The sequence below is a fragment of the Suricata suricatta genome, chromosome 12 (genome assembly GCF_006229205.1).
Source record: "Suricata suricatta isolate VVHF042 chromosome 12, meerkat_22Aug2017_6uvM2_HiC, whole genome shotgun sequence".
Lineage (NCBI taxonomy): Eukaryota > Metazoa > Chordata > Mammalia > Carnivora > Herpestidae > Suricata > Suricata suricatta.
The window spans coordinates 49,615,859-49,628,520 of NC_043711.1; the positions used below are offsets into that span (position 1 = coordinate 49,615,859).

The window sequence follows — 12,662 nt, forward strand, 5'->3', positions numbered from 1 at the left end:
TTCGATTCAGCAGAGGTGTGCGGGAAAGAGGAAGGGAGAAGCACCCCCCAAGGCAGGAGGGCACCCAGCATTTATTGAGGATTCCTGTGTGCCCGCCCAGCATGTGGCTCCAGAAATGAAGTGTAGTCCCTGCCCTCAGTGGGTACACACACAGCTCAGGTGGGGAGGCTTGCAGCAAGTCAGGTGGGGGTGCTACGTGCCTCAGCTCGGTGATATTAGTAGAAAGGAATGGGCAGACTTCATCATTTTGATAGGAAGACTAAAGAATTAATAAATGAGCTTGGAATGAATGACGTACTGAGCTACCAGAGAAGTACGAGAAAAGACCCCTCCTTCTTAAACTAAGAATTCTCAAGACTAAGAACATTAGAACCTGAGTCCGTTGTATTTCTAGATGTAAGGCAAGTTCTAGAGGGCCTTAGGCACTTTCCCAAAGTCAGGATTATGTAAAATATTACATCATATAAGGGTGCCTGGCAGACTCAGTTGGTAGAGCATGCGACTGCTGATTTCAGGGTTGTGAGTTCAAGCCCTGTGTTGGGCATAGAGCCTACCTTAAGAAAAAAAGAAGGTTTGGGGGCACCTGGCTGCCTCAGTCAAATATATATGGTGGTAAGTGGTTCAGTCACTGAAGCTACAGATAGTTAGAATTCATTACTTCATGCCTAAGTTTATTTTGAGAGAGAGAGAGAGAGAGAGAGAGAGCACAAGTAGGGGAGGAGCAGAGAGAGAGAGAGAGAGAGAGAATCCCACGCAAGCTCAGTACCATCAGCATGGAGCCAGATGTGGGGCTTGAACTCACCAACTGTGAGATCACAACCTGAGCTGAAGTCAGACGCCAACTGACTAAGCCACCTAGGCACCCCAGTTTTCAACTTTTTATTAGTATTATTTTTTAAAGTTTATTTATTTTAGAGAGAAAGAGCAATGAGTGGGCAGGGGCAGAGAGAGAGAGAGAGAGAGAGAGAGAGAGAATCCCAAGCAGGCTCTGTACTGTCATTGGGGCTCAAACTCACGAACTGTGAGATCATGACCTGAGCCGAAACCAAGAGCCGGTTGCTTAACCAACTGAGCCACCCAGGCGCCCCGTTTTCAAATTTTTAAAAACAAATCCATGGCTCACCAGCCAGGCTGTTATCAAGGTTGACTTCCCACAGACACTGGTTGCTTTTTTGTTGTTGTTGGTAAATATAAAAATCGTATTGTCATGTCTAATGTACTTTTTCAAATGACACATGCCCCTGCCACCATCATATGTCACTTTCCTGGACCAAATCACAGGTTTATTGAGCAGATTCCCTATGCCTGGGCCCACTGAAAAGTTTCCAACGAACCCTCTGGAAATAGAAGATTTAGGACTTAAGCGTGAATATTCCTAAGAGGCCTTGCCAAGCCCCCACGATCTGATGCTGCCCCGTTGGGTGCTGCAGCCTCCTTATTAAAATAAGTATAAGTTCTTCACGGCTGGAGACACTCATAGGCTAAGATGTAAAAAGGGATTGATTAATATCTAGTGGAAGCTTCCTTCCTGTTCAGTTGGAAAGAAAGGAATGGGAGAGTGTGGATGAGGCTGCCGTCTAGGGTATTTTGTGACTTGGTTTAGTTCAGGACATTCGTGTCTTGTAGAGAACAGAGTCCGTCTTTGTCCATAAACCTTATCTGCACAGCACGGTGGCTGAGGCAGGCAACCATTCATCCACTCAACAGACTTTTAGGGAGCACCTAGAAGGTGTACTTCTGGGGGACGGGAATTCAGGATAACAACCGTAAAAAATGTCCCTACTCTTACGGAGCTTGGATTCCAGTGAAGGGAGACAGACACAATAATCCAATAAACGTAGGTATTGAGTGGTAAGTGAAAACAAGCCAAGGAGATGTGTGATACAGATGTGCTTAGGAAGAATTAGACCAGAAAAAGACCCACCTATCAACTGGTGTTAGGTCCAGGTTTGGAGGACAATGAACACCCAAAATCACCCATGGGTGGAGGGATCAGGCAGGACAGTGTCTGCATCCTGACGCAGCCACTTAACTCAATATGTGGCCTTGGGCTAGTCTCTGAACTGTCCCAGCTTCAGTTTACACTTCTCCAGGATGGGACCAGTAATACTTCCCTGGCAGGGCCATAGAGAGGATCAGGGATAATACATGTGAAGCCCCTGGCACTTGCCTGGCATGAAGTAGCACCTCATCGTCAGATGCCGGTGTGATTAAATTCTCTTGTAAGAAAAGGGAGGTGGCAGAAGGTAGAGTGTTGGAGTAGGAGGGCATGTAATGAGTGGAATGTCCCCCTCTTCTCATATTCTAGCATTCTCAGATGGCACCCTGGGCCAGGTAGAACTTGGAGGGTGGGATGGACCTACCTGGGTGTCTTGGGAGAGGGTGTGACCTAGGCTGGTTGGATCCTGGCCAGGGGGCTTGTGTTTCCACTTGCCTTGTCCGCCAGGCTGCCCCCCAGACCCAGCCCTGCCCAAGTCCCATCATCTCCCCACAGCGAGGGGGCAGAACTCAGGCACCTCGACACTCAGATCCAGCGCTGTGAGGACATCCTGCAGCAGCTGCGGGCCGTGGTGCCGCAGATGGACATGGAAGGAGATCGCAACGTCTGGATTGTGAAGCCGGGAGCCAAGTCCCGAGGACGAGGTGGGGTCAGCCCCTGCTTCCTGCACCAGCACCCTACAGCCTGCCTCTCCACCTAGAGGCTGGGAGGTTAATAGTGCAGGCTGTGTTGGACCCAAACTGCCTGGGTTTGAATGCCAGCTTTGCTACTAATAGCCTATGTGATCTTGAGTAAGTTACATCACCTCTCTGAACCTCAGTTCCTTCATCTGTGAGAGGTGATAGTGCGGTGAGGATTAAATGAGGTGGTTTGGCTAAATCTCAGCATGGTGTCTGGCACAGAGTAATCACCCCATAAATATTGGCTGCTGTGATGACAGTGTCATCTCCTTCTCTCCTGAGTATCTGGGGATACTCTTGTGCAGTAGTCTGTCATCAATGGGCTCTCTTATGTGACCAGTGCATCCTCATGAAGTATAGCGTGTGTTTAAGGGTATGGATGCTGGAAGCCAGACTGTATCAGGCCAAACCCATGCTCTGCCTCCTACTGTCTGTAAGACTTAGGGCAGGAGAATCAACCTCTGGCCTACCTCATTTCATCATTTGGTAAATGGAGCCAATATTACCTTCTCAAGAGGATAAGTGAGTATAATATGTGCTTCTACATAGTAACTGCTCTATATGTGCTATTATTTTTACCTGTTATCCTGGCTGCTCAGCCCAGCCTGAGTGGAATTCTAACAGGGAAGCCAACAAGTTGAGTGGTGCAGTAGCCCAGCCTTAAAAATCTGGTTAAGGACTCAAAAGATGTGGAAAACAGATCTTTGGCACCAGATCCTCCCAAATACTGAGTTTGTTCATGTCCAGGTGAAGCTGTTGAAGGTCCAGACACTGAGTGACATCCCCATGTCACTTTATTTTATTTTATTTTTTTATCACAAGATTTTATGTTTATTTTTTTTGTTTTTGTTTTTTACTAAATTGGGTTCGTCTTTAATCATTTTAATCCTTTTTTCAAATAGTTTATTGTCAAATTGGTTTCCATACAACACCCAGTGCTCTTCCCAACAAGTGCCCTCCTCCATCACCACCACCTCTTTCCCCCCTCCCTCTTCCCCTTCAACCCTCAGTTCGTTTTCAGTATTCAATAGTCTCTCAAGTTTTGCGTCCCTCTCTCTCTCCAACTCTCTTCCCCTCTTCCCCTCCCCCTGGTCCTCCATTAGGTTTCTCCTGCTCTCCTGTTAGACTTATGAGTGCAAACATATGGTATCTCTCCTTCTCCACCTGATTTATTTCGCTTAGCATGACACCCTGGAGGTCTATCCACTTTCCTACAAATGGCCAGATTTCATTCTTTCTCATTGCCATGTAATACTCCATTGTATATATATATAAACCACATCTTCTTGATCCACTCATCAGGTGATGGACATTTAGGCTCTTTCCATGGTTTGGCCATTGTTGACATTGCTGCTATGAACATAGGGGTACATGTGCTCCTATGCATCAGTACTTTTGTATTCCTTGGGTAAATCCCTAGCAGTGCTATTGCTGGGTCATAAGGGAGTTCTATTGACAGTTTTTTTGAGGAACCTCCACACTGTTTTCCAGAGCGGCTACACCAGTTTACATTGCCACCAACAGCATAGGAGGGTGCCTGTCTCTCCCCCCATGCCACTTTAAAACCAGCCTCTTGGTCTTGTCTTTTCCTACCTTGAAAATACTTGTGACTTTTTTTGGCCAGTTATAAAAATATGCATTTATTATTTAAAAAAGGATTAGACAATACAGAAAAATAGAAAAAAGAAAGCAAAAGCCACCTTTGGTTTCACTGAGGTAATTACTATTAGTCTTTCTGTGTGTTTCTATACTTTCTTCCCTGCATCGGGGAGGGAGAGAGTGAGGAAGCATGAGTGTGCACGTGTATGTTGTTTTATTTTGAACAACATATTATTCTATAGCCTTCTTTTCTCATTTATTATATCTTTCCATGTCAGTTAGTATTATTCATCTCTCTTTTGTATCTTTCTTTTTCTTAATAATAAGTCTTGGAAATCCCTTCATTTTAATACATCTAGATCTGCTTTTTCTTTTTTTCCTGTTCTTAGCTTACTGTTACGTACACTTTCAAAATACACCGAACTAGAGAGAACACAGTGAATCCCCATGTACCTAGCACCAAATTTCAAAGTTGTGTCTCCATTTCTTTTTTAGAAAAGCTTAATTGAAACATACATGTGATACTCCAGTGAAAAGGTGTGAGCATACAATTCGACAAATTGTCATGAAGTGAACACACTTGAGGAAAGTACCCAGATTATGAAATAAAATACCTGTATCCTAGAGGGCCCCTTCTGGACCCCTCCCAGTCTCTCTGTCCACAAAATGGTAACCCGTGTTCTGATTTATAGTACTATAAATTATTATTGCCTAGTTTTAGATATTACATAAAAGTACAGTATGTACTCTCTTATCTCTTTCTGTCTTATACCTGCATACTTCACTCTTGTTTAGATGTACTGTCATGGATTTACCTAATCCATTTCTTTAAAAAAATTTTTTTACTGTTTATTTTTGAGAGAGAGAGAGTGAGAGAGAGACAGAGAGTGAGCATGGGAGGGCCAGAGAGAGAGGGAGACATAGAATCCAAAGCAGGCTCCAGGCTTTGGGCCGTCAGCACAGAGCCCGACGTATGGCTTGAAGTCATGAACTGCAAGATCATGACCTGAGTTGAAGTTGGACACCTAATTGACTGAGCCACCCAGGCGCCCTTAGGATAAATTCATAAAAAAGAAATTGCTGGATCAATGGACATGAATAGCCTTAATTTTTAGTTATACAAGGCATTATGTTCTTGGGAATCTTGATGATGATTCTGGCCATTTGAGAAAGGATCTGGCTTGGGAAACAGACACAAATTATTCTGTGCCATTGGCAGGTGATCAGGCTGCTTTGGGGGCCAAACAGTGAAGGAATGAGATTGACTTGTGAGTATCTTTGCAATGTGATTCTGATATTTATTGGCATTAAAATGATGCCTTTTAAGTACAAGGTACTTAATGTCACTTGTTATAAAAGAGATAAAATAAGGTAACTATTTTCTACCTAAGAGAATGCCCAAAATAATCAATAGTGTTAGGAAGGATGTGGGCAGATACATAATCTCGTATAGTTTTGCTGGGAGTGCAAATTGGTAGAACATCTTTTGTAATATAAAATGAAAAAAGGTACATACCCTTGGAGCCAGCATATCTACAGCTAGAAATTTATTCTACAAGTTGCTAATAATAATAATGATAGGAGTTAACATTTACTGAATGCTCACCGTGGGCCAGAACTATTTTAAATCCTTAACATGTCTAGTTAGAATCTTATCAAACTGAGGCACATAGACTCTCCCATAATTTGGAAAGATAGCCATTGGACCTGGAAGCAGCAGTTGGTGGCCTCTGAGAAAGAAGTATATGTTTTTTATTGTATACCCTTTGTACTGCCTGCTTTTATGTTTTATATTCTGTTTATTACTGGGAAAAAAATCAGTCATATATGCATATGGTATTTTGAAAAGCCTAATATGGTTTGAATTTTTAAGTGTGCATGTATTACTTTTCAATCAAACAAAAGTGGTTAATTAAAACAATTTTTTAATCTTGAAAAAAAAACTTTAATGTTTATTTTTTAAGAGAGAGAGAGAGACAGAGCATGAGTTGGGGAGGGGCAGAGAGAAAGGGAGACACAGATTCTGAAGCAGGCTTTAGGCTCTGAACTGTCAGCACAGAGCCCCATTCAAGGCTCGAACTCACGGATTGTGAGATCGTGACCTGAGCCAAAGCTGGACACTTAACCAACTGAGCCACCCAGGCGCCCCTTCCTGCAATTTCTTAATCTTTGGCAGATTCTCAGCTTTGCCAAAGAGAACAGGGTTGTGGAGAAGCACTCTTACCTACTTGGCCCTATCAGTTCTGCAGGGATGAGGGCTTAAGATGAGCTGTCCATGGTCCCCTGGCTCTTCTAGCCCAAGCCTGACCCGATCCCTGACCACCCTCTTTCCCTCATAGGCATCATGTGTATGGACCACCTGGAGGAGATGCTGAAGCTGGTAAACGGCAACCCCACGATGATGAAGGACGGCAAGTGGGTGGTACAGAAGTATATTGAGCGGCCCCTACTCATCTTTGGCACCAAGTTTGACCTGAGACAGTGGTTCCTGGTGACTGACTGGAACCCACTTACTGTGTGGTTCTACCGTGACAGCTACATCCGCTTCTCCACACAGCCCTTCTCCTTGACGAACCTGGACAAGTGAGCTGCATCCCTTATTTCCTATGAGCTTCCTGTCTAGCTGGGGAGCTGACCAGCAACAGGTGGTTGGTTCCCCAGTGGGACGCTGGGCTCCAGACCCAGACCGCACACAGGCAGGTCCTCTGTCCATCTGACAGATACCTACCGAGTGTGTCCTACACACTTGAGATATAGCAGTGAACAAAACAAGAGCCCAGCTCTCAAGAGCTCACATTCCCACACATAAGGTAGACACATATGAAATGTGTCTGCCTATGTCCTACCCAACACTGTTGCTTGTTTTTGCCACTCTAAGTAGAAAATGGTTATCTTATTTTAATTTTATCTCTTTTAGAACAAGTGATATCAGGTACCTTATGCTTATAAAGCATCATTGTAATGCTGTTACTCATAAACAGTGTAATAAGTAGAATTATCTAATAGGTAATAAAATGATAGATGTTATTTTAAAAAGACTGTAGGGCAGGGTGAGGGGGTTCAGGAGAAATGTGAGAGCAGAGAGTCAGGTTGCAGTATTAACTTGGGGGGTAAGAGAAAGTCTTGGTGAGCCCTGGGTTTGGATTCCATCCCTGCAGCTTCTAAGCTGTGTGCTTTTGGTCAAGTGAAACCAACTTAAGCTTCGTTTTTCACATCCAAAGAATGGAGGCAGTGTTATGAAACTCATCAGTCAGTTACTGAATGCTGCGTATGTGACGGGTGCTAAGTGCTTCATGCATATTATCTCAGTCATTCATGAAAACTGGGTGAAGTGGGTACTATCACTACCTCCATTTGACAGATGTGGAGGAGCACTTGGGTGAAAAGATGTCACAACTGGTTGGGGGTGAAGATGGGACTTGAGCAGTTGATTCCGGGGCCCATACTCCTAAGCCACCTTCTTACCTTCCAGGCACTGGAAGGGTTAATTGAGACTAATGTACATAATACTGGGCCCCACTGGTAGTGCCCTCAGAGGGATAAGACTGGTTCTGGCCCTAGAAGAATGTGGTGGTGCCCAGGTCTTTGTCCTTCTTGTCCTCCCCAGCTGAGTCCCATTTTAAGGTGAACAGCATTGTGGCCTAGGGGTGGTTCCAGGGTTTGCCTGTCCTCTCCCTACATTCGGGTGGGAGAGGCATGGGGACCCAGACCCCAGCTTTCTGCCCTGTGCCCCAGTTCCGTGCACCTGTGCAACAACTCCATCCAGAAGCACCTGGAGAATTCATGCCATCGGCATCCGCTGCTGCCCTCAGACAACATGTGGTCCAGCCAGAAGTTCCAGGCCCACCTGCAGGAGATGGGGGCCCCACACGCATGGTCCACTGTCATCGTGCCTGGCATGAAGACTGCTGTGATCCATGCCCTGCAGACCTCCCAGGACACTGTGCAGTGCCGGAAGGCCAGCTTTGAGCTCTATGGTGCTGACTTTGTGTTCGGTGAGGACTTCCAGCCTTGGCTGATTGAGATCAATGCCAGCCCCACCATGGCCCCCTCCACGGCTGTCACCGCCCGGCTCTGTGCAGGTGTGCAAGCTGACACCCTGCGAGTGGTTATCGACCGGCGGCTAGACCGCAACTGTGACACGGGAGCGTTCGAGCTCATCTACAAGCAGGTGAGGCAGCTGGGCCCAGGCAAGACCCCGGGAGTCAGCCCCCTCTTCCACGCATCCCCCTCGTGAAGCACAGGGCACTGCAGGCAGACAGTCCCGGTTCAAGTTCTGGTCCTGCCACATTGACGCAGTACAGCCACTTTTCCTCTATTTTCTCATCTGCCAAATGAAGATGCCATTACCATCTTTCTCATAGGGTTTGGGAGGGTGAAAATGAGTTAATATGTGTGGGTCATCGTTATGGTCCAGTAATGGCACTGGTGGATATTTACCCAAAGAATATAAAAACATTAATTTGAAGGGATATATGCACCCTGTGTTTATTGCAGCATTATTTACAATGGCCAAATTGTGGAAGTAGCCTAAGTGTCCACCAGGAGATGAATGGGTAAAGAAAATGTGGTATATACAGTGGAATATCGTTCAGCCATAAAAATGAAATCTTGCCATTGGCAACAACATGGATAGATTTAGAGAGCATGATGCTAAGCGAAATAAGCCAGGAAGAGAAAGACAGATACCATATGATTTCACTTCTGTGGAATTTAAGAAACAAAACAAAGAGGGTGGCTCAGTCAGTTGGGCATCCAGCTTCGGCTCAGGTCATGATCTTGCAGTCCATGGGTTTGAGCCCCGCATCGGGCTCTGTGCTGACAGCTAGCTCAGATCCTGGAGCCTGCTTCAGATCCTGTATCTCCCTCTCTCTCTGACCCTCCCCTGCTCACGCTGTCTCTCTCTGTCTCTCAAAAATAAAAAAAAGAAAAAAGAAACAAAACAAAGAAATAAAAGACAAACCAAAATCCAGACTTAAAACAAAAATTTTTTAATGTTAATTTATTTTGAGAGAGAGAGTATGAACAGGGGAGGGGCAGAGAGAGAGAGGGAGATACAGAATCTGAAGCAGGCTCCAGGCTCTGAGCTGTCAGCACAGAGCACAATGTGAAGTTCAAACTCATGAACTGCTAGATCATGACCTGAGCCAATGTCAGACATTTAACTGACTGAGCCACCCAGGTGCCCCAGACCAGACTTTTAACTATAGAGAACAAACTGATGGCTTCCAGAGGGGTGGGGGTGGGAGTATGAGTGAAACAGGCGAAGAGGATTAAGAGTACACTTACCTTGATGAGCACTGAGAATTGTGTGGGATTGTTGAATTGCTCTGTTGAATACCTGAAACAGATAATACACTGTGTTAACGACACTAACAATAGCAAAAATATACATGTGGATCATATTTCTAGAGAGGCATATGACGAAGTGTTAAAGGCCAAACCTCCTTGGGTTCAAATCCGTGCTCACTATGAGCTGTGTGACTTTGAACAATTCTCTAATCCCTAGGAATCTCAGTTTCCCCATCTGTAAAGCAGGACTGAAAATAATCCCTACCTCATAAGGTTGTGATAATTAAATGAGGACATAGGTAAAGCCCTTCAAACAGTGGTTGAGCATCATAAATGGTACACGTTTTAGCTCTTGTTGTTACCTAATAAGGTTGTCAGGTGTCTCATGATAGACAGCATCACGTACAATGCCCGGATACAGTAAGAGTCAGTTGAAGCTGCTGCTGTTGTTATTATTGTTATTATTTTATTCCTTTCATAATAACTTTACATGCCTTGTTCCAGAAAGAGATTTGAGTCCACTTATTGGAACAGTATGCAGTTTTTAAAAATCAGTCAGAAGACCAATTTCAAGCATTTCTGAACTCTGCAGTTTCTTGTGGCAGTTAAATTAAGTATCCTAATCTTAAGTATCATTCTGATTAGGATACAGCTTCTTTTGGGGCACCTGGGTGGCTCAGTTGGTTAAACGTCCAACTCTTGATTTTGGTTCAAGTCATGATCTGGCTGTCATAAAATAGAGCCCTGCATCAGGCTCCACTCTGAGTGCTGAGTGTAGAGCCTGTTTGGGATTCTTTCTCTCCCTCTGCCCCTCTCTCTCCCAAGATAAATAAATATTTAAAAAAAGGATTTGGCTTCTATCAAAGTTTGGCCACAGGTAGAGAAATGCTAATTACATGACCCAAATGTCCTGGTCTTTGTCATAGTTACTGATCATAAATTAATATTGGCATAATGATTTCAAAAAACAAATGTAAGGGCAGGAAAATAAGACAAAACCAAGGGAGAAAGGAACCTTCTAGCACAATTGTTCCCAAATGCTGATTCACAGGCCAGAATCATCCAGCGAGCTTCCCAAAGACACAGGTGTCAGGAAGCCCCACCCCCAGAGACTCTTCTAAACCATCCGGCTTAAGGACTACTCATCTGCATTTTTCAGATGTCCTAGTTGTCCTGAAAATCTTTTATAGCTTTTTTTGTTTTTGTTTTTAATTTTTATTTATTAAAACCATTTTTAAAGTTTATTTTGAGAGAGAGAGAGAGAGAGAGATCACATGTGTACATGTGGGGAAGGGACAGGGAGAGAGGTTCCACGCCCCACACTGAGCCCAATGTGGGGCTCCATCTCATGACTGACTGACCAACCATGAGATCATGACCTGAGCCAAAATCAAGAGTCAGTTGCTCAACTGACTGAGCTGTCCAGGCACCCCCATTTTTGTTTTTTTTTTAAACCAACATGTAATAAAGATTCACCATTTGCATTTGTTGGTTTTGTCTTACTTTGTCCTACTTTTCCCTTTTTTAGATTCTCGCACTCAAAATGGACAGACAGAGTAGGAAATACACAGGAAGCATTGATCCAGAGCAACTCTGAAATCTAGTCCGGCACACATTTCCAGTTCTGCTATTAGGACCATCGTTAACTTCCTAGGAATTCTCTATGGCTCTTGCTTCCATCCATTGGAATCTCAGTTCAGCCCTAAATCATCCTATCCCATGAACATCCTCAAGTAGTTCTTAGTCTGTTACCTGCTCATAGAAGAAGGGGTACAGAAGCCTCTTTGATTTCATATTGTTTCTGTCCCTTTCAGTCCAAGTGCATATTTTTAAAAACTTTGTGGGTTTCTTATATGTCAATTTATAATGTACTTCATTACACCAAAGGCATATCCACAATTCTTAGAGATGGCTCTCCTCTCTGTGATGCTACTGCAGGACAAAGCTCTCAAGTTATCGGAGAGTGCCTACAACCCTGTTAACTCAAAATGTGTTGAAAACTGAAACGTAAGACATTCAGGTCTGCCCTTGGGATGCTTAAAAGATCTTTCGCTGCTTTACAGGACTTGATTTCTCTGAAGTTTTTTTCTTATTGAGATGTAATTGATGTGCAATACTATATACGTTTCAGGTATACAACATAATGAATGATTCGATATTTGTATATATTGTGAAGTGATTACCACAATAAGTCTAGTTCACATCCATTACCACACATATTTTCTTATGAAAACTTATAAAGTCTACTCTCTTAGCAACTTTCCAATATGCAATGCCATATTATTAATGATATATCACATTATATCCATGACTGACTTATTTTATAATGACATTTGAACCTTTTGATCCCCTTCATCCATTTTGATCACTGCCTCTGGCAACTACTACTCTGTTCTCTGTATGAGTTCAGGTTTTTGTTTCTCATTTTGTTTTTATTTTTATTTTAGATTCCACATATAATTTACATCATGAGATACTTGCCTTTCTCTCTGACGTATATCATTTAGCGTAATTTCTTCCCTCAAAGCCCATCCATATTGTATAAATGGCAAGATTCCCTTCTTCTTATGGCTGAATAACACTTCATGATAGATAGACAGTCATATTTTCTTTATTCATTCATCCATTAATGGATGGACATGGATTGCTTCCACATTTTGGATATTGTAAATAATGCTGCCATGAACATGGAGGTGCAGATACTTTTTCTTTTTTTAAATTTTTAAAATTTTTAAATACTTTATTGTCAAATTGGTTTCTATATAACACCCAGTGCTCCCCGCCTCCCCCTTCAACCCTTGCTTTTCAGTATTCAATAGTCTCTCAGGTTTTACATCTCTCTCTCTCTCCCCAATTCTCTTTCCCCCTTCCCCTCCCCATGGTCCTCCATTAGGTTTCTCCTGTTCTCCCATTAGACCTATGAGTACAAACATATGGTATTTGTCCTTCTCCGCCTGACTTATTTCACTTAGCATGACACCCTCGAGGTCCATCCACTTTGCTACAGATGGCCAGATTTCATTCTTTTCATTGCCATGTAATACTCCAGTGTGTGTGTGTGTGTGTGTGTGTGTGTGTGTGTGTGTGTGTGT

General features: G+C 43.6%; 1 protein-coding gene across 1 annotated transcript in view; it reads left to right on the top strand.

Moving 5' to 3' along the window:
- Positions 1 to 12,662, top strand: part of TTLL3 (tubulin tyrosine ligase like 3) — a 30,998-nt gene that overhangs the window by 11,170 nt on the left and 7,166 nt on the right. Inside the window, 3 exon segments of the mRNA XM_029916896.1 lie at positions 2,495 to 2,643; positions 6,618 to 6,861; positions 8,014 to 8,449. Of these exon segments, the coding sequence (XP_029772756.1) occupies positions 2,495 to 2,643; positions 6,618 to 6,861; positions 8,014 to 8,449 (829 nt within the window).